This window comes from Aricia agestis, chromosome 5 (assembly GCF_905147365.1).
Source record: "Aricia agestis chromosome 5, ilAriAges1.1, whole genome shotgun sequence".
NCBI classification, from domain to species: Eukaryota; Metazoa; Arthropoda; class Insecta; order Lepidoptera; family Lycaenidae; genus Aricia; species Aricia agestis.
Window position 1 is genome coordinate 16,596,540 of NC_056410.1, and position 27,951 is coordinate 16,624,490.

General features: G+C 37.2%; 2 protein-coding genes and 1 long non-coding RNA gene across 6 annotated transcripts; 2 read left to right on the top strand and 1 right to left on the bottom strand.

Moving 5' to 3' along the window:
- Nucleotides 1–253: 253 nt before the first annotated feature.
- On the bottom strand, nucleotides 254–20,252 carry LOC121727372. The gene is made up of 3 exons (XR_006035656.1): nucleotides 20,013–20,252; nucleotides 14,141–14,222; nucleotides 254–264 (listed from the first exon to the last, which is right to left on the bottom strand). It is a non-coding gene; the product is annotated as an uncharacterized LOC121727372 (long non-coding RNA).
- LOC121727369 (dnaJ homolog subfamily C member 8) lies at nucleotides 938–6,955 on the top strand. 4 transcript variants are annotated; one of them, XM_042115168.1, is made up of 7 exons: nucleotides 938–956; nucleotides 1,266–1,343; nucleotides 1,427–1,618; nucleotides 2,899–3,027; nucleotides 3,713–3,820; nucleotides 4,575–4,709; nucleotides 6,765–6,955. In XM_042115168.1, the coding sequence occupies exons 2-7, from the start codon at nucleotides 1,293–1,295 to the stop codon at nucleotides 6,882–6,884; spliced, it is 735 nt and encodes a 244-aa protein (XP_041971102.1). In that variant the 5' UTR covers nucleotides 938–956; nucleotides 1,266–1,292; the 3' UTR covers nucleotides 6,885–6,955. The 4 variants fall into 4 exon arrangements, with proteins under 4 accessions (XP_041971102.1, XP_041971104.1, XP_041971101.1 ...); XM_042115170.1 differs by lacking the exon at nucleotides 938–956 and adding an exon at nucleotides 963–1,036; XM_042115167.1 differs by lacking the exon at nucleotides 938–956 and adding an exon at nucleotides 966–1,055.
- Nucleotides 10,753–27,891, top strand: LOC121727371. Its single transcript, XM_042115172.1, has 3 exons — nucleotides 10,753–10,870; nucleotides 21,800–21,911; nucleotides 27,719–27,891. Exons 1-3 carry the CDS (start codon nucleotides 10,843–10,845, stop codon nucleotides 27,828–27,830), a joined length of 252 nt encoding a protein of 83 aa, XP_041971106.1. The 5' UTR covers nucleotides 10,753–10,842; the 3' UTR covers nucleotides 27,831–27,891.
- The last annotated feature ends 60 nt before the right edge of the window (nucleotides 27,892–27,951 follow it).

The following is a 27,951-nucleotide window of genomic DNA, read 5'->3' on the forward strand; positions in this document are numbered from 1 at the left end:
CATTCATATCTTTCTTAATATACGCAATGTCATTATCTTAATTATTATTTCCTAAGTTTTCATTTATTATCTTCCATCCTGCTCTGCACTTGTTTTTTTGATTATTTATATATTTAGTGTTTTGTATTTGCTTTGATTTGTATATACATTTTTTTAGTAGATCATTATATTTTATTAAACGCTGTTTTGTATTGTAATTATTTATTTTTGAGATTCTACATTTTAAATACATTTTTCTTTTTACCAAACATGATTTCTTTATACCTTTAGTTAGCCATAATGTTCGTTGTCTATTCTTGTTATTACGTACTTTTATCAGTGGAAAACATAATTTATAAAAAAGGACTCTTTGATCATGAAATGTATTGAATGTAACTTCCACATTTTCTTCTTCCCTTAACTCTGAAAATGACAAGGCTGAAATACATTCCTTAAATTTACGAATATTATCAGCATTGTAATCTCTTCTAAATTCCCAGGTGATGTTTGATTTTGGAGTCTTCTTTACTTTAATAGTTAATGTCTGAGCAGTATCATGATCAGATAGAGCCAGGTGATGAATATTTGACTATTTGATTAATAATAAATATATGAACTGAAAGTTAATTTTTTTACCTTTAATTTGGTTATACATTATATATTTTGTCTATTTATTATGTAGTCAAAGTTCCCAACGTTTTTTTCCCTTCTGAAAAGTTGTTTTTTTTCGATTGCACGTTTATTCCAGTTTATTCGTTGGGGCCATCGACATGATACAGCTAACAGCACTGGCAACACTGACTGTGTGGTTACTGCACAGACTACTTAGGGATACTACGTATGGTTACTGGTTAGTGGTAGGTACCGTAAAACGTAGTGATTATATTCTCTTTGGTTATTGGTTGAGTAATTTGTGTTTTGTATTCTGTGTCTACAAATATATACTAGTAATCTGTGATTCTGTGGGTTGGTCATCGGTGTGTGTTTCTCGAGATTAATTTCTATTTTTCTTTCACAAACAATATTTTGTTGCAGACTAGTCTTTTGCTATTACAAGGTAGTTTTGTGATAGGTAGGTATATGTATATGTATATATATGTTTAAGTGCTGCAACTGCAATCAAAATATTGTATTGCCATAAGTTGTTTGTGCCCTCCATTCTTCGTCCCATGCTAATAATATTTCGTTTCAAAGCCATTCTATTTATTCTGATTGTCTTTGTCAGTTTTCAGTATTTATCGTCACAAGTGCTTCAATGTAAGTAATGAGCATCGTTTTTATTGTAGGTTTATGGCGCTAAGTACTTCGTAAATATGTCGACATCAAGTGCGAAAGTGGAATCTTTCGAAGACTTCTATTCTGAGGTATTCGGTTTGTCGTCTTATATGAAACTATTTCCTCAATTTAAGCGAACCTATTTCAACACTAATATAATTTTAACTTTAAGGTCAAGGAAATCGAGAAGCGTGATTCTGTGTTGACTCCGAAACAACAGATAGATAGACTGTTGAGGCCCGGTTCTACGTACTTTAACCTCAACCCGTTCGAAGTGCTACAAGTAGATCCAGATGCAAGTCTTGATGAAATCAAGAAAAAGTACAGGCGACTGTCGATACTGGTGCACCCTGACAAAAACATTGTAAGTACATTGTAAAACATAATATGTTTTTACTGAAATACAACATTGTTGAATTAGTCAATGATATATAGCTCAGGGGCTCTCAAACTTTTTGATGATAGAATAGAACCCTTTTAAGAAGTTTCATTTTTGATAAATGTTGTCTGACAATGAATTGTCTCTGTGTCTGATTTCATTTCTAAAAACAAATTATCACTTGTGGAGACCCTATAAGGTATTTGTGGAGGCCTAGGGCTCTGCAGAGCACACTTTGAGAATAGCTAATGCAGCTTAAGCCTTTTTAAATTAAAAAATAACCTGTAAAAAGGGTATGCAGGAATGTATTGATTGAAATAAAACAAGAATGACAAATAGGTAACATTGTTTTGCCTTAAATGTGTTTAGCATGTTTAGTTGAGACGGTAAATCCGTCAAAATTTCATTTTTATCCACAGATGGAAACCATGCATATGCGGAGACAACCCGTAGCTGAAACAAGATTAGGTAAGATGAGGTGCACACTGAAGATGATGCTTCAATAAAAAAATTGGCCAAGTGGTAGTAGAACTGGCACACAAAGGAATCTGTAACGTTAGGACAAAAATAGTGTTGTTGTATAAAGCACTCCTTTAATTTTTTTTAAATTTTGTAGTATAAATTATTAAAGTATACAATATCATTGAGAATAATAATTCTGTAAAACTTAAAAGTGCCTACCTGTTACCATTATTGATGTCGAGCAAAAAAGGCCAAAAAATCATGTTATTGAATGGGAATAAATATAATCTTTTTTTTTTACTCAGACAGTCTGTGAAAATTTCAGAAGTCTAACTAAAGGGGTTCTTGAGACAGACAGACAGATGGATGGACAGGCAATAAAGTCTTAGTAATAGGGTCCTGTTTTTAACCTTTGAGTTAAAGCAAGAGAAAAACCCTAAGAAATTAAAAATCCTCAAAAAATTATACATATTTCAGTTTCTGAAACAATACACATACACATTAATTTATGACAAAGCTCATCCTGTGGGGCTGATCAAGACTTTCACACATTTCAGACCATAATATGGTCTGATAGGAGCATAATAATATTATTATTATTATGCTCTTCCTTACTCAAGCTATTGTTGTTTCTGTCATGGTTTAAACCTCTATTAATATTCCATCAATCAAAGCACAATGAAAAAAAAAGTAAAAAAAAAATTATTATATAAGTTAATTGTTACCTTTGGCTTGGCCATATTTTAGTATAAAATGTATTGATTAACAATATATATTTATTTTGATGTTTCCTTTGTTTATAGGATGACTCTGAGCGTGCGCAACAGGCATTTGAGATTGTGAACAGATCATGGAAAATCTTAGAGAATGAGGACACCAGGGCAAAATGTTTAGATGTGTACCAGGAAGCAAAGGAGCGTACCGAGCATATGGTAATTATTTTTATTATAAAGCCTTAATAGTTAATACTCATATGTCTTCTAAAGCTACCTTCCTTCGGTCTTTGATGTTATCTCAGTCGGACGCTGATAACACATAATAAGAGATTATGTAATTGATGAAAATTTACTTCACTGCTTATGGTTTGTTCTCGTATTCATAATATCAGTATGGGTTGCGCACGATTTGGCAGCATGTGCCAACTGCCACTACACCATAACATACATATTATGTTTTAAAATATGTTGTGTCCAAATTAAGACAAAACCGCTCAAATATTAATAAATAAGGTACTATAAGAAGTAGGGTCCTACACTATGAATAATAAAAACTAAGGAAAAGTAACTCCGTCAAAAAACATGCTCCACAATACTTGTCAAAAAAGTGTACCTTAGGTACACATTTCAATACATTTGCAATATTTGGGTGACCTTGAGCTGTACTAGGCTAACGTTACATGACAGACCAAAAGGAACCAAATTTAAAACGGTATGGAGTTTTTATTATTCGTAGGTGCTACCATACTTTAAAGCATAAAGTAAACATTTTAACAAGCCATTATATTTAACGATATAATGCCTTGTTAAAATGTAGTCTAACTATAGACTAGTCGCTACATTTTAACAATACTATGTATTACTAATACTGTAAATAAAGATTTGATTATTTACTTTTCAGATAGAACAGAAGCGGAAGAAGCAGAGGAAGGAAGGCCGCATGTCTGAGGGTATACCGGAGGATGATCCCGAAAAGTACAGACATGCTATATACGTTATGACTATGAAGGTGAGCAAAGGATTTCTTTTTTAACCCTTGACGAAAAAGAGGGGTAAGTTTGACTGACTGTGTGTGTCTGTTCATGGCATTGTAGCTTCTAAAAGGTTGGACCAATTTTAATCTAGCCTTTTTTTGTTTGGAAGCTGACATGATTGGGATTATTCTTAGCAATAGGTCATCATCATCATACCTGCTTATTGCTATAAATATAAGGGGTAATATCTATTTTACCAAAAGGTTGTAAGCAACTTCCTGCTTTTTTTTACATTTCTCACCAATTGTACCATTCTGGGATGAAATGTGAAAGCCAAAAAAGGAATTTTTCAGTGCGGCCAAAACTGAAAACGGTAGTTTCATTCGTTTATATTTTTAAGCTATTTCATAGCTTTTCCTGGACTTTGAGCGCGGCGACCGAATGAAGAAATTCTGTGAAGAAAAACACCTAACATTCGTTTCAGTTTAGCAGACTTCAGCACGGTGATTATGTGCGTGCGACTGCTAATGCGAATTGCATATATGATATAAATTAAAAAAAAGCAATATCTTTACCGTGGCAGTCTCGAGTGCCACACTTATTTTTATTCGCTGTAGACTCAGGTTACAGGTCCAATTTCATCAACAACTGTTAAAGTTATTGCTCGAATTAGTATCATGTTTCCTCTTTCATTTTTTATATGAATGAAAGAGAAGACATGACATTATAACAAGCTGTTAACACTAACAGACGTTGGTGAAATTGGACCTCAGTAAAGTCTGGTTCCAGCTGTTCGCGGACATGGAGCGGAAGCGGCAGCACCTCGAGACGCGTGACATGGAGGAGCGGAAGCGGAAACGCGAGGCCGAGATCGAGCAGGAGGAACAGATGTCCCTCGAGAAGGAGTGGGCGAAGAACTTTGAGGTGAATATACTCATTTCATGTAATACGTATCGCCCTTAAGGTGGCTTTCGGATCTTCGCCGCGAGCGACCGCGACCGGTAAAAATTCAAATAAAATTCTGCTTTATGACATAGAATATAGGTATCACTTTGTACTGACATTTGCGTGGCGACGCATGCTGCCGCCGGCGGCGGCGTAAAAGCTAGTGGTAGAGTAAAATGAAACCTATAGCATTTGTCATAAAGTGGCATTTCTTTTGAATTTTCGTCGGTCGCGGTCGCTCGCGGCAAAGATCCGAAAGCCACCTTTAAGGTAGTATTCGAATCAAGACGGACGCGACGCGAGACCGCGACTCGAGATCGCGACGCGATCGCGGCGTGGCCTGCTGGCGACTCACAAGGCAGTGCCGTGGCGCGACAGATACAAAATGGCCGCGTTTTCTTCGCACAAAGATGACATTTTTACGAGTTTCGAATGGGTCGCACGACTCGGTCGCGTAGATTCGTAGGTAGCTGTCGCCCCGCAACTTGCGACTGGTTGCCGGTCGGTGTCTCGGGTCGTGGTCTCTCGTCGCGGTCGTCTTGATTCAAATGCTATCTTTAGCCTAATAACATCTGTCACTTCATAGTCAATCGCAGTTTGTATAGAATACGGTAAACTTAACAAGATTTTTTTAAGCGTATAATATTGACCCGGTGTCAAAAAACTTGTTATGTTTGATGACCGCTGCCGCCAGATTACGCCATCTACTAGGGTTACACGGTCAGTCTCGCATCAGTTCAGTCCATCAGTCTGATCCCGACTGACGAAAAAATGATCGTGTAGCCGCGTGATTGACCATCATTAGTTTCCGGTCATCATTCTGAGACTGATGGACTGTACTGAAGCCAGACTGACCGTGTTACCCCAGTCTAATGTTGTTTTTAGGCTAAGAGTGATATCGTATATTGCATACTCAGTTAGAACTGAGTGGGCAGTAAATCGCTTTGACATTGTTAATATAAAGTTGGAGATTATTATTAACTAGCTATTGCCCGCGACTTCGTACGCGTTAGCATACTGTAGATCACATCCAAAGTATTATTTATTGTACAAAAATATTCAATGTACAGAATTTCTACGATTTTATTATATAATAGATGTTCCGCGCGGCTTCACTTGCGTAATTTAGGAATTTCACGCAACCGTACATTTTTCCGCAAAAAATAGCCTATGTCCCTTCACGTGGTCTATTCTTCATGTTTGCCAAATAACATAAAAATTGCTCCAGTAGTTCTTAAGATAATAAGCAATTTCATATAATTTCCCACGTTTTTTCCACATTTTCCTCTATTTCTTAGCTCCTATTAGGCTTAGCGTGATAAAATATAGCCTATAGCCTGCCTCAATAAATAGGCTATCTAACACTGAAAGAATTTTTCAAATCGGACCAGTAGTTCCTGTGATTAGCGCGTTCAAATAAGTCTTTTCAAATGATTTCCCCCCGTTTTTTCCACATTTTCCTCTATTTCTTCGCTCCTATTAGTATTAGCGTAATAAAATATAGCCTATAGCCTTCCTCGATAAATGGGCTATCTAACAGTAAAATAATTTTTCAAATCGGACCAGTAGTTCCTGAGATTAGCGCGTTCAAACAAACAAACAAACTCTCTATAATATTAGTATAGATTAAATACCATCTCAAGACGCTGCAAGCATATTAGCCAAGATTGGTAGTGGTAGGAGTATGAGAGTTGTTTTTGAATTAAAGTCCTAAAAGCCCAAAAAATAGTATAATACTGGAAACAACAATGTTATAATAACCAAGTGCTGCAGCTGTGGTAAGGAATCATACCCAAACTACGTGACCTCCTTTTTAAGATTTTTTACCTCCTCCCCCCCTTGGTAATAACGCGTAGTATTATGCCAAGACCCCCCTCTTCAAGTTTTCACGTGGTATTGACAATAATGATGTTTAATGAAATTTAAAGATGAACAGAACTTCACAAAAGAAAATATATTATAACATCTTTCCAGTTTCTATAATTTCTATAAAAATCCTTTATGTTACTAAAAACATAATTTATTACTTTTCAGGAATCTCGACAAAATCGCGTAGACAGCTGGAAAACTTTCCAGTCTGGTGACAAAGAAAAGAAGAAGAAGAAGAAAATAATGGGTTTCAAACCACCCAAACCCAAACCAGAGAGCAGATAACTTGTGTTTTAATTTTAGTGTAGTTCTTATCTACAATTATTGTCCATAAATACATATTAATTAATAAATAAGTCCAGTCATTATAAGGCTTCAGTAAAATTAATTAACAGTTCACTCAGTTGTGAGTTGTGACTTGTTCCACAATTATTCAACTATTTTAATGCAACAAAATGCAGCTTCATTCCTCTTCTTGTAAAAATAAAAAGGTTGTTCTCATTTCTCGCGAAATTTCAATGCCGTTGGTTTGACCCACCTAATTTTTTTTTAAACATGAACACATGATGATGAAAACATTTAAATTTTTTTTTTTTGCAAAATTTCCTTTTATTCTAAGAAGTTCCTTAATTGATTTTACGATGCCTTATTATATTCTTAGGATTTATATTCTTGGGAGCAATGAATGTAGTAATTACTATTGAATTCGCAGTTGAGATTAAGGGCCTGTTTTACCACTTTCTGATAAAGTGCCGAATAGGCTATTCATTGCTTTTTTGACAGATTCTCCATACTTCATTTGTCAAGATAAGTGGTGGATAGCCTATTCGGCACCTATCAGGAAGTGGTGAAACAGGCCCTTAGGCTCGTAATGATAAACAAGATTAGTTTATTACTACTAAGTTTTGGATTGCAAAATTCAGACTTTATTTGCAAACCTTAGTAAACAATATGTTAGAGCAGCATCCGAAGAATCATTGTTGGGATGCAGTGTTTATAGTTCTGACTTATGCAGATTCATATTGTGTGTCAACTGAGTGCAAAACAAAATACAGCACTCATCTATGTGTTCTGTTACTTGAGACTTGAGAGGCTATTTATTAAAAGTGTGATACAACTTTAACTTTTAGCCTTTAGTTGGGCCTGTTTCACCACTTCCTGATAAGTGCCTGATAGGCTATTCACCACTTATCTTGATAGATAGAGTATGAAGAATCTGTCAAAAAAGTTGTGGATAGCATATCAGGCAGTAGTGAAACAGGCCCTTAAAGTACTACTTGATTTTGATATCAAACTAATAATAAATTAATCAATGACTTGCCGGTATAAATAGTCAGTACTCAAGACGCATCTCGGTCACAAGACGCGGTTCGCCTCTATGATTGGTCTAAATTTTGACATCCAACCAATCACAGAGTCTGAACTGTGTCTTGAGACCGAGATGCGTCTTGAGTACTGACTATTTATACCGGCCTTAGCCGCTGAGTGCGTATCGACCAAGATCGGTATTGAGTAGGAGTGTGAGAGCGGTTTATTGTTACGAGCCTTTGTGCCAGAACAGGCTATCGTTCGATGGGAGTGAATTGAATGGAAGTGACGTTATTTATTGGGCTTCTAATTCTAAAGGCTTGGACCTTTTATATTGTTATTAGAATAGCTTTTTCAATTGTCTTGTCACTGAGATTATAATATTAGGTCTTCCCAAACCAGTGCGCACGGCACCTATGGAGTTGTAGAGAAATGTACATTTTTTGTTTGTGTGTTTGAATGTAACTATGAAGTATGATCAACTAAGGGCCGATTCGAAGCAAGCAATCTCAAGTATATTATACTTTCACACATATTACTGTATTTAAATTTTAAATGTATAAAAAAGGATGTCGATAGTATTATCAGAGATATTGATTCCTAGGGAGATGGCGGACCTGCAGAATTTTGGCGGGTTATGTGTATGGTTATGTATGAAACTCAGCCAACAGATGATGAATAATATTGAAGTGACATAGCCCGACTACAATACAAAGATCGGCCATCTGTCTATGAATCAATTTTTCTGGTGATGCTAAGCAGCATAGCAAATATGTCGGAGACATTACTTTTGAATAAGCTATCGAATACTAAGAAGATTGTGAAATATACCTATCATAGAGATGATCTTGTTAACTTCAAGATTATATTTAGTGGATAACTTAATATAGGCCGTTCACAATTAACGCCCTTCCTAATAAAAATATTAAAACTGCTAAAATTATACAGTCCACTTAACTTTGTCTGGCACATTGTAAACGACTAATGAACATGTAATAAAGTGAATAAGGTATTAAAAAAAGTTAAACCCATCAGTCCCCAAGCAGCAGCCGGCTGCTGTATAGCAATTGAAACTCTATTGTGTCTGCGATACCCACGATGGAGGTGTTAAATATCTTTATTAAGAAGAGGATGAGAAGTAACAAAAGTAACACGACTCAAGTTCTAGTAACTAGTTGATAATAATGTATTTTTCATTTCATTTTAATGCCATTAGCTTCAAGTTGTTCAAGCGCTTCTAAAGCATAATAGATGACTGCTATCGATTTATAAGTAAGTAAATAAAAAAAAAACTCTTTATTCAAACCATTGATGAAACAAATCAGTTGAAAAAGGATACAAGGAAGGAGGAAAAAAAAACAGTTTGAAATGGCGGCCTTTCTGCTGGAAGCAGCCTCTGCCAGGCAAACGTAAAAAAAACTAAGTAAGTATGTAATAATAATGGAAACCTGATCTGTGTCAAATATATTTCTCTCTGAATTCATTCAGACAATCGATGATATTGACTAAAATAGTAGTACCTCCATCGTTGGTATCGCAGACACAATAGATTTTCAATTGTTATGCGGCAGCCGGTTGCCGTTTGAGGATTGATGGGTTAACAGTACTTTTATATGATACTATTCCACCTGGTGAGTGGTGACAAGTGAAATATCGAAAACCATTATTGTATGAGGTCGTTAACGCCTCTAGTCCACCGACGCGACGCTGCAAACTGCGAAACAGTAGGCCTACTACGAAACCGTTTTGAGACTCAAACAATCGGACGAGAATGCCGCGTCCTGCTCTAACAACGTCATTTCACGTTTGTTAGAGCAGGACGCAACATTCTCGAACGATTGTTTGAGCCTCAAAACCGTTTCGTGGTACGGGCCCAGTGGTGAACCGATTCACAGTCTCATCCGCCACACGACAATGCGTTATATTGCATCTCGCTCTATTCCTGTTTCGCATTGGTTTCGCAGATATTTCGCAGTTCGCAGCGTCGGTGGACTAGAGGCGTAATGCCCTAGTGTTAGTGTTATAGTGTTTTATCTTTGTTATCATTACTATGTATTTTATAGTACTCGGGAAAAAATATTGAAACAAAACAAAATTGCCGTGAAGTTCAGACTCCAGTTTTGTTACAAATTGTGACATGGCGCAGCGTCCGCATTTTTCATACAAGTTTGATCACCAATTGCGCAATTGGAACTTGTCTGAAAAATTCGTCTCGTAATGCAATAGGTTGATGATGATTGACGATTGATTGAAAACTATGACCTATCAGAAGAAATCAGGATTATTGTTCTACATTTAGCAATAAAGTATTTAAGAGTGTATTTTTACAGCTGTTTTCTCTTTATTACACCCTGCCTGCTTACTCCCACAACATCTCAAAGAAGTTACGACTTACGACGTCCTAGGTGTAAGGAATGGATTAACTTTTCCACATAAAAAATACTAGCTATCGACTTAACTAGAGATCCATATGACACCACTGGTGGTGTCGTTTTGGTGGTGTCAAGTGGAAGGAACGTAAAATGCTATGATTGCCGCATATTAGACTTTTTTGGAATTATAAAAACTATAATATCTTATGGTCAATGCACTGACCTCCTTTTGTATAGGAGGTCAGTGGGTCAATGTTATGAGTGAAATTCACTGATCTCCATTATATTTTATAATGGAGATCAGTGGTGAAATTACACAATTTCACCCATAACATTGACCCACTGAGCTTAGCTCATTTATTTATTATTACTTTATAATTTATACATTAGAACTTAGCCATGGTAAAAAAAATACATGATTGTCAGTGTCATATATTTTGTCAGAATATCTTTGCAGAATATTACCATTGCTGGCTGTTATCATAAAAATTAAAAATTGAAAATGAGCTCAAGATTTACATCAGTCCTCAAGGGAATACAAAGCGTTATTAATAGTAGGAAGTATGCTACAGGTAGGTACAAAATCCACTGGTAAGTAACTTAGTATTCCCGGTCCTGCAGAATTTATAAAATAATAATAAATAATATCTATGGACGCTTCACAAATCACATCACGTCCGCGTCAGTCTGGACTCTGGCCCAATGATATTCTATGTTACTATTTTAGAAACTCATTGCTCTGGCCCAAAGATCTAGTTTCTTATGTCAATGGTCTGGCCCCGTGCTACGTACCTGAAGGACTTGTGTTACGGGTACCAGACAACGGAAATATAATTTAATACTTTAATTTAAGATTTTTATTATATGATACACATATTTAATACACATCCATGACCCAGGAACATTAAAAAATTTACTGTGGAATTAGCAGCGCTGAAATAAAATCTTTTTTTAGGGCAATTTCAAGAGGTTGAAGCATTTCTCGTAGAAACAGAACACAAAACTTACTCCTTCAGTGCTGCTACTTTCACAGTGAACTCTATATGATCGCTGTTAAGCATTTATGTAATACCCACAATTTTTATTTTTATTGAATTGGCATAATGTCAGGCCCGGATCTACGTTTTAAAAAGGGGGGGAGCAGAATCCCAATTTGCCGCCCTCCAAGCAAAAATGTGCGTTTTCAATTGGTACTTCAGGGGGCGACTAACCCTAAAGTGTCGATTTTATAATTCATTTTTATACTTGAAAATAAGCCCCGAATTGTTTCGGTTTCTAAAATTAGATACTTACTACATTATATTTCCGAGAATTCGATCTGAGCAAAACACAATATCTTAAAATTTTCTCGATAGAAAAAAATCACAAAGATGCACCTAATTTTCACGAATTTTTCAATTCATTGCCATAACCGTGCATTGAACTAAGTTAATATTTTAACACAATATTTTATACAATATAAAATTCTATCATTGAGAGATCGACCTAGCGGATTTTTAAAATGTTGTATATTTATCGAGTTATTGAGAAAAAACTAATTTTTCGTCGCAAAAAAACTAACGCGTCGTCCTTTTTCACCTGGCATATGAAAGACGGGCGTGAGTGTGAAGAGAGAAGGACGATGTTTGATTTTTCGGGTTAGTCGCCCTCTTAAATAAAATGCTATGATTGCCCCGCGACAAGGGGCGCCTCCAAGTCTTTTAACAACAGATAGAATTCTGCGAAACAACGTTTACAGGGTAGCGCGGTGGGCCACCGGTGGCGCACGCGGCGGTGAAGAAAGCGGCAAAAGATTGGGAGGTGGCCTCCGGCCAGGGCCCGATCTAAGGGGGGGCGAGCCGGGCATTTGCCCAGAGCGGCAAAAATGAGGGGCGGCGAAATTGACTTATTCCTATCTTCCAACCTAGCCATCCACCACTTAAGTTTGAAAATTCTACCATCTAACCTACCTTAAGTTTGCTAGTGGAAATATTTGAGTATTTTACTTAAATGTTCCTCCCATTTTCCCCCAACAAATATGTTTCCTGTATATGTAAAGGGCGGCGAAAATGATTTTTGCCTGGGGCGGCTAAATGGCTAGATCGGGTCCCCGCCCCCCAATCTTTGCCGCCCGGGGCAAGTGCACCCTCTCGCCCCCCTCTAGACTCGGGCCTGCATAATGCAGTATTATTTTTATATATTATATTGTATAAATCTCAGTAATGGTAAATAATTATTTTTATATATAGGTACATAGGTAATATGTATAAATCTCAGTAATGGCTGGCTAAATTTTAACTTAATTTTATGTTGTTAATTGCATGAAAAACACAAAATTTAGTAGCAAGTAGCCAGTTAAAATTTAGTAGGTAAGTACTAAGTATAGTTTGTGCGTTTAAAGATGATATGGGTGACACATTATATTTGACAATAGTAGGGAAGTTACCTAAGAAAATTAATCGATAATTTAAAAATATCGAATCACTTCGTAAAGGAATTGCAATCGAAATTATCGATTTCGTACTGACGTTTCAGAGTGGCGCCGGCGATTTAAAATGGCCGCCCTTTTTATCGATTTGATTTCGATTCAACAGTGTCAATCTCTATTGGCATAAGTTCCATTTCATGCATCTGACATTTTTCAAATATTTCCGTAACAATAATTTTCACAGTTAAAATTTATAATTTTACATTAATAAGTTAGCATTTAGCAACTTTTCATTTTTATTCATTTACAATTATAGGAAACATTTGTTTTTGTAGATGGAATATAATTTATTACATTTTGATTTTTTTTTCTTGTAAAAAAACCCGTAGCAAGGAATATGAGAAGTGTCACCCATATCATCTTAACGCACAAACTATAAACTAGATTGACAATTACAATAATTTAGTTACTACCTAGGTAATAGGTATCTACTTAATACTACACGTATTAAGTAGATACCAGCCAGAAGTAATTGAATTTTAATTGTGCCCGAAAAAGTGTCTAAGCACACTAGGCCGAAAATTCGCAGCCGAAGTTCGGCATAATTACGTCAGCAATGCGCTCCGCATACAATATAACGCGACATAATTTCGGCATGGTGTGTTATCACTTATCGGTAATAAATACATTGCAGGCTTAATCATGCCGAACTTCGGCCGCGTTTTTTCGGCCTAGCTAAGGCCCGTATAAATAGTCAGTACTTAAGATGCGACCCGGTCTCAAGACGCGGTTTGGTCTGTGATTGGTCCAAATTTTGACAGCCAACCAATCACAGAGCCTGAACCGTGTCTTAAGACCGGGTCGCATCTTGAGTACCTACTGACTATTTATACGGGCCTTAGACACTTAGGTTGGGTTGCACAAACTAATTTTAACTATAACTCATTGTTCGTTCGAACATAAGAGAATAAATTAAAAACTGTACTCTTCATACAAATATTATATTCTAGATACTTTTACAATAATTTTGACTTGATATAATAGAAATTTTAACTATGAGCGTCCACGGCGGTTGTAGGTATAGAAGTGGGGCTCGCGGTGTACCTCGTACCGCGCCGCGAATGTTCTCGTGCGTGTGAGTGGGACGGAAGAGCGCCGACGGCCGCGCTCGACGATTGTGTAGGTGTTTGCAGCTAAGGCGCGAACATGCACCCGGCCCTGGAAAGCTCATGACTGCTTTCCAGCATCTTCGTCAGGATTAGGCAGCCAGCAAATCCTATTTAGAGCACGGCGCACGATGCCTCGCGAAGTAGCAATGTCGGCTACACGTGTAGCGCCATCTGAACCAGGAAAGGTTCTCTCCACCCGACCGAACCGCCCGCGCCAGTGCAAAGGTGGAGTTTCCTCCTTTAATATGACCAGATTGCCCGCCTGCAGGTCCCGCCTTTTCAAACGCCATTTGGTGCGGGCTTGTAGCTCGGAGATATATTCCTGGCTCCAGCGATTCCAGAAGTCTTGCTTGATTTTTTGTATTTGCTGGAAACGGTCAAGACGGTTAACATTAGTCTCTACAATGGATGGAGATGGTAGCGCCTTCAATGGTCTTCCGATTAAAAAGTGGCCCGGGGTTAAGGGATAGAGATCGTTTGAGGAAGAACTTAGAGGAGATAAGGGGCGGCTGTTTAAAATGGATTCTATAATTCTATTTGAGCGAACAATATTGAGAGCTCTTCGAAAGTTAAGTGAGTCTGGCCTAATATTCGCGTCAAATGAAATTTAGCTGACTTGATACCGGCCTCCATTAGGCCATTGAAGTGAGGTGCGTAAGCTGGTGAAAAACAAAATTCTAAGCCCTCTTTGGTTGCAAAATCAGATAGAGCATCAACATTAGAGTCTATAAAATTCTTAATTTCTTTAGCAGCCGCTACATAATTGCCACCATTGTCGCAATAGATTTTGCGTGGAATGCCTCGTCGAGCAATAAAACGACGGAGACAAAGTATGAAAGCATCCTTAGACAGCTCAGACACTGCTTCTAAATGTATACATTTATACTTGAAACAAACAAAAACACATAAATAACATTTAGTAATTTTACAACCACGACCCTTACGATCCGTGATCATAAATGGCCCAGCAAAGTCAGTTCCAACAATAACAAAAGGAAAATCTGGCGTAATTCTGTCGGAAGGTAAATTACCCATTATATTCTTAGCTACTTCACCTTTAAACCTTCTACAAATGTTGCATTTTAATACGGTCCGGCGCGCCAAGTCTCTACCATTGATAGGCCAGAAACGAGTGCGTAGAGATGCTAATAGAGCTTGAGGACCAGCGTGTAAAAGCTTACAGTGTTCGTGTTCAAATAATAATTTGGTTACGTGATTTTTTGAGCTCAGTAATATAGGATGTTTCATATCAAAACTATAGTTAGAGTCTTGGATACGACCACCTACTCGAATAAATCCATCATGAATAAATGGGTTAAGCGCTGCAACATTCGATTTAGGATTTAAAGCTTTCCCTTTTAATAATAAATTTAATTCCTTTGGAAACGACTCAGCCTGGGAAATGAAAATAACATATTTTAAGCCTTGGTCAATTTCAGAAACTGTTAAAGAACCGGTAACTTTATTTTTAGGGTTTTTGCAATTGTAAATAAATCTATGTATATAACCAAAAATATTTTGTATTGTGCTGAGCTTTGAGTATTTTTCGACATTAAAAATTGAAATATTAGAATTATTGTCATTGCTAACCAAATTAACTTTTACTTCTGGTAAATCGTTCGTCTCAATATTAGACTGAAACTGGGATGACGGCCATTCCTCCTCCGGTAACGATAAGAAGTGTGGGCCAAGCCACCAAAATTTTAAATTAGCGACTTCGCTAGGATTGACTCCGCGACTTAAAAGATCTGACGGATTATTATTAGTGGAAATATGTCGCCAAGAATTCGTTTCAGTAATCTCTCGAATTGCGGCCACTCTATTGGCTACAAATGTTGTTAGATTTTTAGACCCAACACGCAACCAAGCCAAAACAATACTAGAATCAGTCCAGTAGAACGTTCGAGAGATTTTACAACGTAAAGCTTTGGTTACAGTAGAGCAGAGTTCAGCTGCAAGTAGAGCACCCGAGAGTTCGAGACGTGGTATAGTGCTAGGAGTAGATGCAGGAGCAACGCGTGATTTAGCGCAAAGTAAATTTACGTGTACCTGACCTTCGGCATTAGTCGAACGGATATAAATACATGCACCATAGGCGCGTTGTGATGCATCACAAAAACAATGAATTTCATTATTTATAGAATTAGGAATAATTACCGGCCTAGGAATAGATAAAGACGCAATAGATTGGAGACCATCAATTAAAGTCTTCCAGGATTTCGCAATCTCTTTAGGGGCTGGTTCGTCCCAATCAAGTTTTAAAGACCACAGAGTCTGCAACAAAATTTTGGGAACAATAGTGCACAAAGATAGGAGGCCCAAGGGATCGAATAATTTGAAAGTTGTAGAAAGTATACTTCGTTTTGTAATAACAGCAGGAAGTTCTATTGCGATTGGAAATTTGAGAATATCTGATGAAGGTTCCCAGCTCAAACCTAGAGTATTTGTAATCTCGCTTACAATTAAATTATTATTAGATTGCAAAGATTCAGCAGGCAACAATGTACGTAAATTGGAGCGGTACTTACGCAAATTAAAACCTGCTTGTGCGAGACTTTTAGGAATTGCCTGTTGAATAGAGCGGAGCTGAAATTCATCATCATGGCCAGTTAGGAGATCGTCGACCAGCAAATCATTTTGTATGATATTTTTATAATAGGATCATTGCATTCCTCACCTATTTGCCAAAGACAACGCGTAGCAAGAAAACTAGAGCTAGTGAAACCGTATGTGACCGTATTTAGTAGCAAAGTTTGTAAAGATTTGTCCTCTGCATCGCGCCAAAGGATTAATTGAAAATTTCGATCAGACTCTGCTAACCAAATTTTTCGGTACATCTTCTCTATATCGGCACTTAAAATGTAGCGATATTGACGGAACCGAAGTAGAATATTAAAAAGAGAGTCTTGTATAGACGGTCCTACCATTAGAATGTCATTTATAGACAAGTTAGACGATTTCGTGCGAGCAGACCCGTCGAAAACAACACGAAGTCTAGTGGACTCGCTGTTCTCGTGGATAACCGGATGGTGAGGGATAAAATAACCGTTTTCCGATCGGTCAACGTCTAAAACTGAGAGATGGCCAAGATTAGCATACTCGTTTATAAAATCGACATATGCGGATTTAATTTCGGGTTGCTTCCTAAATCTACGCTCTAAATTCAGAAATCGTTTTTTAGCCATGAAATAGGAGTCCCCTCAACAGTCAGGAGAGGCAGAAAAAGGCAACTTGACGCAAAAACGCCCGTCCGCAGTACGTCTGGTATTTTGTATAAAATGATTTTCACAATCTCTCTCCTTATCAGTGAGTAAAGATTTTTGTGGCAAACTTTCTAATTCCCAGAACCTTCTAAGATCATTGTGCATTTGTGTTAGTTTATTATTACTATTTTGTTCAGTAATATTGGAAAAACTGCATTGAATTGCATTGCTATCAATGTGGCTGTCATGAGTATAGCATGGGACCCGCTATAAGCCAACCTAATTTAGACTGCCGTAAGATGGGATTTCCGGTCCCTATATAGTGCTGATTGGGCAGCAAAATGTCCCAAAAAGTATCAGCACCGATAAGTAGTCCTACGTCAGCACGCTTATTAAAGCTGGGGTCTGCGAGCTCAAATGACTTTAAGTTCAGACCTTTAATATTAATATAAGTCTTTGGTATTTTGCCCGTTACGAGTATTTCAGGCATCACTAAGCATGTAATGTTTTTTGTAAATGAATTTAATCTAGATTTTAGTATAACATTACATCGCTCGGTGTTGATTTGTAAGGAATTGTTACCAATACCTACGATATTTTGAATATGAGAATTGGATGAATTTAAATTTAATTGTTGTTTTAATTTGCTTAAAATAAATGAGCATTGACTACCACAGTCTAATAGTGCTCTAGTAGTTATACACTTATTAGTGTTAGGTTTAACGACTTCAACGAGTGCGGTACATAAAAGAACCTCTGATGAAGTCATCGCAGACATCGCGATAGATTCAGTATGCTTTGAGTTCGCTTTCGAACTACATAGTAGTGTGCTGTGTCGATCGTGACATATTTGACACGAACTATTTAGTCTACATCCGCGTAAATTATGCCCTACACGCAAACAATTAGTGCATAGCTTTAATTTACCTACAAGTGCAGTCCAATCATCAACCGACTTAGCTAAAAATTGTGGACACTCATAAATTCGGTGGGTTGTCTTTACACACCACACATCTGTAGGCAAAAGATTTTTTAGAATTATGTGAATTTTCAACCATAAATGATTCAGTTGATTGCGGCATTTGTGAATGCTTTGAGTTGTGGGAAAAATTCTGAACAGACTTAATGTTTTTATTTGACTCCTGCTTATTCCGATAAACAGACTCGAGCACATCGGCGCGAGCCTTAAATGACATAAAATTGTCCAGAGATGGCATTTCTGAGGCGTTTATGTTCGCATGACTATATTCCTCCCATTTTATTCGTGTATTGTTATCTAATTTTGCCGAAATTAAATATATTATAAGCGTATCCCATTTTTCGGTGGGCTGTTTTAAATTATGAAGTGCACGTAAGTTCTTAGTAACATGGTCCACTATAAACCTAAGTGACTTATCAGATTCGCGAGCTTGTTCAATATTTAATAAAAGTTTTAAATGATTATTTATTAATTGTCTAACATTGTTATACCGCACGCACAGAAGCTTCCACGCTTCAGGATAATTATCATTAGTGACCTGTAAATTACTAATGACTCGAGCTGCTTCACCTTCCAAATACGAATTAAGATAATGAAATTTATGATAATTTTCAATTTTATTATTATTGTGAATAAGTGAGCAAAATGTATCCCTAAATTCGAGCCATTTATAATAGGTACCGTCAAAGTTACTAATTTTGATTACAGGCAAACGAAAACTGTCTTTCTGATCGTCGTCATTCGCACTAACAAAACTATTGTGACCTTGGTCGTGGCATGATTTTTTAGTTGTAGAATTTTGTTGAATTAACTCCTGAGCGGCAGCTATAGAAGTATAAAATGTTTGTTCAATAGTATCCCGAATATCTAATTCATTATCTAAATTCTCTGCATCTATTCTAGGGTTGTTGAGGAAGTGATTATGAGGAAGAGGAGGAGGAAGAGGAATTGTCACGCGCAAATTTAGAGGATGCGGATGAGGAAGAGGATATTGTTTTGAGGAAGAGGATGCGGAAGAGGAAGTACGTCCATATAGTACAGCGTTTCCCAATGTGGGTGATTACGCCCCCTTGTGGGCGCTGAAGATCTAAAGGGGGGCAGTGTGGGACTCAGAAAAAATGGCGGCGTTTTGTAGAGGCTGTGGTGGCTAATATTACCGACAAATTAAGGGGCAAAAGCCCCTTAATTTAAATTAGGAAAAGAAAGTAGGTGAAACAATGGGGGCACTAAAACATATTTTGTTCTCAAAGTGGGCAGTGGACAAAAAAGTCTGGGAACCCCTGATATAGCACTACACTTCGGTATCATTTCGGTTTTCGATAGAAATCAAATTATTAGAATATTCGCACTGCGTACGTAGCTGCGTAGTGCGTACACGCGTAAACAAAACAACGCTTGCTATATTATGTCAATAAAATTAAAACAAACAAGCAAGGAACAGCGCGGGTGGCGAGAGAGACAAGGAACAAGGAACAGCAGCGCCCGTTCGGTCCGGCATCGCGCTCTGGCGTGTGCGTTGCCATGATTGGATACGCGACGCGCATGCGCAGTGAAATTCCTCATAAATTCCTCCTAAATTTTGAGGAAGCGATAGCGGAAGAGGATTTTTGTATTTTTATTTATGAGGATGCGGTAACGGTTGAGGAACCCAAATTATTGCGGAACTTCCTCATTATGAGGAAGAGGAAGAGGAATCCTCAGCAACCCTAATCTATTCCTTCTATTTGATTTTGCACACCATCGAACTCATTAAATATATCCTGAATTTTACCTAACTTTTGAGCCAATATGTTAATATCTGTTTGCGTAATCTCAGAACTATTTTTTAAATCTGCAATTTGATTAGTAAACTTAGTAATACGGCCTTTAATTGAAGCCCGTTTTACATTTAAAGCTTTCAATGCTGTTTCCATGGCACAAAGTTAGATAATCAAGAAAAATAAGTAAACAAAGTCGTAAAAATAAAATGTTATACAATACGGCCTCGCTTCAATGAATAGAACAGCTGAGTTTACTGATAACGCAGGAATGCAGGATCAGTAGGCACTGCGCTGCAGGCAGCCGGCGCGGGCGTAAGTCGCTGAATACTCCCAGTCCGTATGCGTTCTCGGATGTGCAAGGTGGCCGTGACGCGCCGCGCGCAGGCACCCTGCAATAGATTGTTTCGATCTTCTGTATTATCGAGAAATAATACTATTAGCACATAAACCTATAGTGGGAAAATATTATGGGATGAATAAAATAATCTTTTAAACAGATGAGAATTCAGGATAATGTAAATATAGTGAAATATTAATTATTGATAAAATGCAATGAAAAGAAATAATATTGTTTTGTGAAATAATTAATTATTCAGAATGACTATTAATTAAATGATAATGAAATAGTTTTAATGACTTTATGATAAAATGTAATAAATGGATGCGCGTGCGCAGGTAAGCTTTGAAAAAACTTAATATTAGGCCAAATTGGTTTAGCAATTTATTTTATAAATTTGAAAGTAGGCAAATAGGTACAGATATATATTGTAGTAAATACTTTCAAGTCGCAAAAATAGGCAAAGTGCAAAGGTATAGTAAATCTGAAAGCGACAATAGTTGAGGTCTAGACTTTCAGACAATAGAAATGGGCAACTTTGCAAAAGTAGGCAATTTGAAAGCGAGAAATTGTTGAATAATTATGAATTTGGACTTTCAAGACGCAAAAGTAGACATAAATGCAATAGATTAGGGAATCTGAAAGCGACAAATAATGAGGTGTTGACTTCCAGATCACAAAGTAGGCAAATATGCGAAAGTAGGCGCTTTGAAAGGCAGCAGATGATTAGAAATTATGATATTATGTACCTAAATGCAATTTATGAGCTTCAACAATTGCTACAAACTCGAATGGGAAGTGGATGAGATGAGATGATTAATGGATAAAAAGGAACGGACTCACTTTGTTTCGGCGAAAATACCAAATCCTCTTCTTTTATCCTTGATTTTTGTTGAAAATAATCCAAATCTCCAATTGTGTCCAATAATTTGGCAAGATTTTGTCTCTTTGTGGGCCTAGAATGACTCGACAAAATGCCCGGAACTTTCCGTTAGCTTCGATCCGAATAGCTGAAAATCTTTTAAATCTTCTTTTTTCACGGTCGCCACTTTATGTTCGGTCGAACATATGAGAATAAATTAAGAACTGTACTCTTCATACAAATATTATATTCTATATACTTTTACAATAATTTTGACTTGATATAATAGAAATTTTAACTATGAGCGTCCACGGCGGTTGTAGGTATAGAAGTGGGGCTCGCGGTGTACCTAGTACCGCGCCGCGAATGTTCTCGTGCGTGTGAGTGGGATGGAAGAGCGCCGACGGCCGCGCTCTACGATTGTGTAGGTGTTCGCAGCTAAGGCGCGAACACTCATAACTGTAACTCTAACTACAATGCAAAATGTCAAATCATAAAGTTAAAAATGGACGCCATAAAGATGCCATATTTAACCATAACCATAAAGCTCGATAAAGTTTTAAATGCACGTGGCGAAAAAAGGAACTAATTAGTTCCTTTCTTCGCCGCGTTTCGCTGTCATCATACAAAAACGCCATTTTTGACAGTTCTCCTTTACCAGCAGCGCCGTTCGCAACGTTCATTTATAACCTTGTTGGACCAGCTGCCACCTGTCAATTTCTCCGGTCTGAGTTAAGGTTAACCTTAACTTTAACCACGCCTCTGGTGCAACCCAATCTAATACTGCTGTGTTGTTTTGTCAGCGTATCGCGAGCCGCACATGAATGAGTTGCCAGTGCCGTCTCAACCCTGGGGACCATGGTACCGGCGCCAGCAGCAGTTTTACTCCGCGCATCTGTATTTGGGCCTCACCTGGTAAGTTGCCTTCACTAGATGGCTGATGCCAGCAAATTAGTGGTGTAGAAACTCTTTAAACTCGAATCGTACAATTTTCCTGGAAAAATAGTAATAGTTACTAGGACTCAAAATACCTACCCATAACCTTCAAGAAGAGAGCGCAACGCACCTGCAGCTCGACTTCTGATGTTGCGAGTGTCCATGGGCGACGGTAGTTACTTACCATTAGGTGACCCGTTTGCTCGTTTACCCCCTTATTTTATAAGTAAATAAAAAAAAACCTCCATGCAAAATTTTATCACAGTTAAGTTGTTCCACTGATAGATAGGGATAGACTGCTTTTGTGTAGGTACCTACTGCGCTGCTAAACTAGCCACCGTCACCGAAACCGGTGTCTCGAAAGCCATAGCGCAGTGTTTTTCAACCTTTTTCATGATGCGACCCCTATTATATCTTTTTTTTATAATTATTATAAAATTGGGGCCGTCTATGGACTATTCGTCCATATCCTTTTTTTTGTTATTTTATTATTTAGATTTTTCGCACCAAGGATAATTGAATTAATATTATGAATTTTAATTAATTGTAGTCCATCACGCCATGGACACTTTTTTTTATATACAGGGTGTAACAAAAACAAGTGATAATACTTTAGGGCGTGTACGTGTTCCTTGTAGAGAGTTCACTGTGAAAGTAGCAGCGCTGAAAGACCAAATTTTTTTTTCACTTTTGTATGGGGAAACTCGTGACGCTCGGGCCCTTGCCCATACAAAAGTGAAAAAAAATGTTCGTCTTTCAGAGCTGCTACTTTCACAGTGAACTCTCTACAAGGAACACATACACACCCTAAAGTATTAATAAATAAATATAAAATAAAAATAAAAAGCCTTTTATTTCTTGCTATGATACAATGTGATAGAATAGAGCTAATGTTAAAATAAAAGTTTACAAACAGTGGTAATAAATAAATTAACTAACTATACTACTATACTACTCTAATTACTTAATTAATGTTAATGTAACTTTTTTTTTTTCTCTGCAAGAACCCCTCTCAGTTGAAGGTGAAGGCCTCCTCTAAAGAATTCCATTTTTCTCTATCTCGAGCAACTGTTGGCCAGGAGCGACCGGCTATTTTTATTATTTCATCCTCCCATCTCGCATGTGGTCTGCCTTGGAGACGTTTACCATACGGGCCAGCCCATTTAGTTACCCTGCTAGTCCATCGGTCATCCTCTAGCCTCGCTACGTGTCCTGCCCACTTCCATTTTAATTTTCTAGCGTAGGTTAAGGCATCTTTCGCTTTTGTTATTTTCCTTATGTTGGAGTGGCGGATTTTTTGTATTTTTCTGATGTTGAGCATACTTCTTTCTATGCCGCGTTGGCAGGTGGTAATCTTGTTTTTAATTTTGTTAGAGAATTTCCAAGTTTGACACGCGTAGGTCAGGCAGGGTAGGAGGCAGGTATTCATCGCTTTTGTTTTTATACTTATGGACAAGTTGCTTTTAAATATCTCGCTGAGCGACCAGTATTTGTTCCACGTATTTTGCGCTCTTCGCTCTACTTCCAATTCGTTTAGTTTTCTGTCGAATCCAATTAGTTTTCCTAGGTATGTGTACGTATCAGTGTATTGTAGAGTTTCGTCGTCTATTGATATATTTCTGTATTTTGAGCTGTTTGTCATAATCATTGTTTTTGTTAGATTCATTTCTAGTCCCACATATTTGCTAGCCGTGTTTAAGGAGTCGATCAAGGATTGGACTTGTGTGCTCGTTTCCGATAACAGAACCAAATCATCTGCAAAACGCAGGTGACATAGATAATTCCCTTTGATGTTGAGTCCCATTTTTTCCCATTTTAAATTATTTATTATTGATTCTAGGACCGATATAAATAATTTTGGGGATAGGGGGTCTCCTTGTTTTACCCCTCTTTTTACAGCAAATGTAGGTCCAGTAGTTTCCAACTTTATTCTCGCTACGCTATTATTATAAATATTTTTGATTAATTCTATATATTTTGGGTGAACTCCCTGGCCCTGTAGAGCAGTCCATATACTAGAGTGTGATACAGAGTCGAAGGCCTTTTTATAATCGATAAACGCTATGTAGAGACTTCTTTGTTTTTCCTGATATTTTTCCATTATGAGTTCCAACGTATGTATGTGGTCAATCGTTGAGAAACTTTTTCGAAAACCAGCTTGTTCGATCGGTTGTTTTGCTTCCAGCGTCCTGCTAATTCTGTTGTTAATAATTGTAGCGAAAAGTTTGTAGAGACAGGAGAGAAGGCTTATCGGTCTGTAATTTGCAATATCTTTTGCATTTCCTTTTTTGTAAATCAAAATAATCTCTGACTCTTTCCACTGTGACGGTATTTCAGCTGTTTCTAATATTTTGTTAAAAAGGCAAGTTAAGGGTGGAGTAAGGTGTTGGCAAGCAATCTTTATGGCTTCATTGATGATGCCGTCCGGCCCTGGGCTTTTGTCTATTTTTAGCCTTTTAATGGTCTCGGTTACTTCGTTTTCTGATATAGGTGGAATATTTTCAAAGTTGGTTTCATTTGTACAGTTTTTGTGGTTGCTATATTCGTTTGTTCTGGCACTGTATAGATTTTTGTAAAACTCTGTTGCTGTATGAATGATATCTTTTCGATTTTTAACCAAAATGCCGTTGCTGTTTAAGCTATCTGTCCAACCTTTATTTGTTCGTAGCTCTTTCAGAGGTTTTTTTGAGCTTCCTGTTTGTTTCAAATGGAATTCAAACGTCTTTAATCTGTAGTTCTTGTAGTCGAGCTTTATGTACTTGTTTATTAGTTTGTATAAGGCTTTTAACTCGTTTTTCATTGCTCTTGTTTTATTTTTCGTACGGTGCAATTCCTGCCTTCTCTTTATGAGAGCTAACGTGCGTTCATGCAAAATTTTGTGTGTCGTTTTTGCTGTTTCTTTAGGTATACGGGCGTCTTGTAAGCTTTGGGATATAGCTTTAAGTAAAATATTGTAATATGCTTGTACAGATGTTTTTTCTACACAATGAGTCAAATTTTGCACATGATCTAAGATGTTTTGTTTGTATCTTGTTATTTCTTGTTCAGTTTTTAGTGACAAGTGCCTTTTATTATTGTAGCCCGCACGCCTTTTTTTTTGTGTTGTACTCATTACTAGAGTAGCTCTAACTGGTCTGTGGTCAGATGGAAAGCTTAAGTTTAGGACCTCTATATTTTGACATAATCCAGGGTTATTTGACAGTATAAAATCTAATTCATTTTTATGTAATCCATTCGGTGACCGCCATGTCCATCTCTGTTTAGGTTTTTTACGAAAAAAGGTGTTTAGGATTGCTAGTTTATGTTCGAGGGCGAAGTCGATTAATCTCTGACCTCTTTGGTTTCTTTCCCCATAGCCATAATTTTTCATTATCAGTTTTTCATCTTTTTCTGGCTGTCCTATTTTGGCGTTGAAGTCTCCCATTACGAGATGATTGTTGTAGGCTAGGTCAATGGCTTTGTTAACCTGCTGATAAAATGAGCTAATCTCCTCCTCACTAGCTGCTTCTGTTGGTGCATATACTTGAATAAAGGACATGCGCATCCCTTCAATAGTCAGGTTTAACAGTGCGACTCTATCACTGAGACCTGTATAGCTGTCAATGCAATCTTTGTGTCTTTTATTTATTAGGAACCCTACTCCATATTTTCCGGGTGTGAGCCCAGTATAGCATAATATGAAATTTTCGTATTCTTCTATCTGGGTGCCGATACGTCTTACCTCACACAGTCCTATTATGTCAAATTTTATTTCTTGGATGGCTTCATTAAACTCTATCAAGCGCTCGTATGTTGATAGAGTTCTTACGTTGTAGGTTATAATGTAGAGCTCGTTTCTATTATTCTCTATACAATTGGACGATTCAGATGTCTGTGGCGATAGTTGTGTGCTTGAATGGGTTTGGTGTATAATCCTTAGAGGGTTTTGGTCTTGATCTTCCTCGGTGACCGGCCGGCTTGGAAGATAATATGTTTTTTTACATTTAGTTCTTTTTTCTAATAGCTTGAGTTTTGAATGAGAGGGGTTGTCTGATTGCTATTCATTGCGTGAGTTAAGTGTATCGTTGGGAAGGCTATTGCAATTTTTATTATATATATAGTTAAGTATTCCTGGTTTCGAAGTTCCTTCTGATACGCTGGACGTCCTCCTTAATGCGACGTAGGTTTTGTTCTTTTTGTTTACAGAGGTTTTTGGTTCGGCTTGTGAGGGATTGTGGTTGTTGTCTGGCGATAATGTAAGTGTTCTTTTTTTGGTATTTGTTTCCTCAGAACTTTTGCGGAATATAATGAGCTTGTCATATCTGATGGTGCCCGAGTTTCCTTTTTCTTTTTCAAGTTTGAGTTGCTCTTGCAATTCCTTCCTTTTTTCTAAAACATACTTTGGTAGGTCTTCCTTTATATAGTACGGTGTATTTTTTAAAGTATAACTTTTTTTGAATATTTCTATTTTTGTGCCTAAAGTGGTAAATGTAGCAATTACAGGGCGAGGTTTGTTGTCTTTCTTCCCTATTCTCTTGATTTCCTGTATATCTATTTTATTGATGTTTAAAGAGAAGTTATCGTTTATGAACTGTAATAAATTCTTTTCCAAGTCTGCATATGATCTTTCCTTTTCCTCTATTCCAAAAAATACTACATTCCTTTGTCTTGACTGTTTTTCTAGAAAATATAATCTTTTCTCTTGGTTCTCAATCTTTTCCTTTAAGTTTTCATATTTTTCCTCAAGAATTTTAAACTTTTCTTCGAAAATACATTGTATATTTTGTGTAACTTGTTCCGTGACCTTTTCCGCTGATTGAACAATGGTTGATTTTTGTTCGTCTAGTTCTTTTTGGATTTTCCGAAGCATGCTCATTACTTCATCCATGATTAATTGGGTTATTACACGACAACAAGGATTTGAAGTAAATAATACGTTGTTTTGGTATTACTACTGCCCTCTATCGGTCTTCGATGGAACTAGGATGGCTCAACGGTCGCTGAGTATCGATGTAGTGAAGTAATACCGGTACTCGCTAGGAGATGTCGCTGTGTTCGTCTTTAATTTTGCAAAATCATCATAATAATTTTGTGATTTTTTTAAGTTGTCCTTATTCACCGAGCGTATTGTCACTTTTGCACTTATTAGTCACTATTAGCATCCTTAGATGTATTGGTCTTTGAAAAATGTCACTGTTTCTTCGAAAATAACTGTCGTTTCTTTTGAACGTTTTAACACTTTTTTATCGTTTGTTACACACTTTTTCACTTAGTCCACAATATATGCACTTATTTGCCTTTTTATAAAGTCACTACACTTGTTATTTAACCTTAAAAGTATTTTCTTCTAATTTTAATCACGCAATATATACGGAGTCGATGTTAACCATGGCACGGTGGCGCCCTCTGGGTGGGGGCACCCTAAAGTATTATCACTAGTTTTTGTTACACTCTGTATATATATATTTCTTATATCCTATTATATCTATTATATATACAAGGTGTAACAAAACTAAGTGATAATGCTTTAGGTTGCGCATATGTCCCATAAATAGAGTTCAATGTACTTTCACAGTGAACTCTCTACAAGGAACACGTACACACCCTAAAGTATTATCACTTAGTTTTGTTGCACCCTGTAGGTATATTATTATGCAAAAAAAGATCGTTTCGACTTTCGACCCCCCACTCCCCAGGGTATCGCGATTAGCGACCCAAAGGTTAAAAAACACTGCCATAGCGGATCTGGGACCCAATTCTCAGCGTCGAATCTTGTTTCTCAGGCCAATCAGCACATTATTTTGCAGGTGGTTATTCTCTTTGGGGATGGCGTTGTACACCGATGCCTTGCTGCTCGACTTCTGGGGGCCGCCCTGCGCGCCGGCAACGATCGATGATGATGATGATTATGATGATTAATGCTTAGTTTCTGAAGTTTTTTAATAGATGGTTATACAGGGTGTAAGGAAACTAAGTGATATTAATTTATGTGTATGTGTCCCTTATATATAGTTCAGTGTAAAAGTAGCAGCGCTGAAAA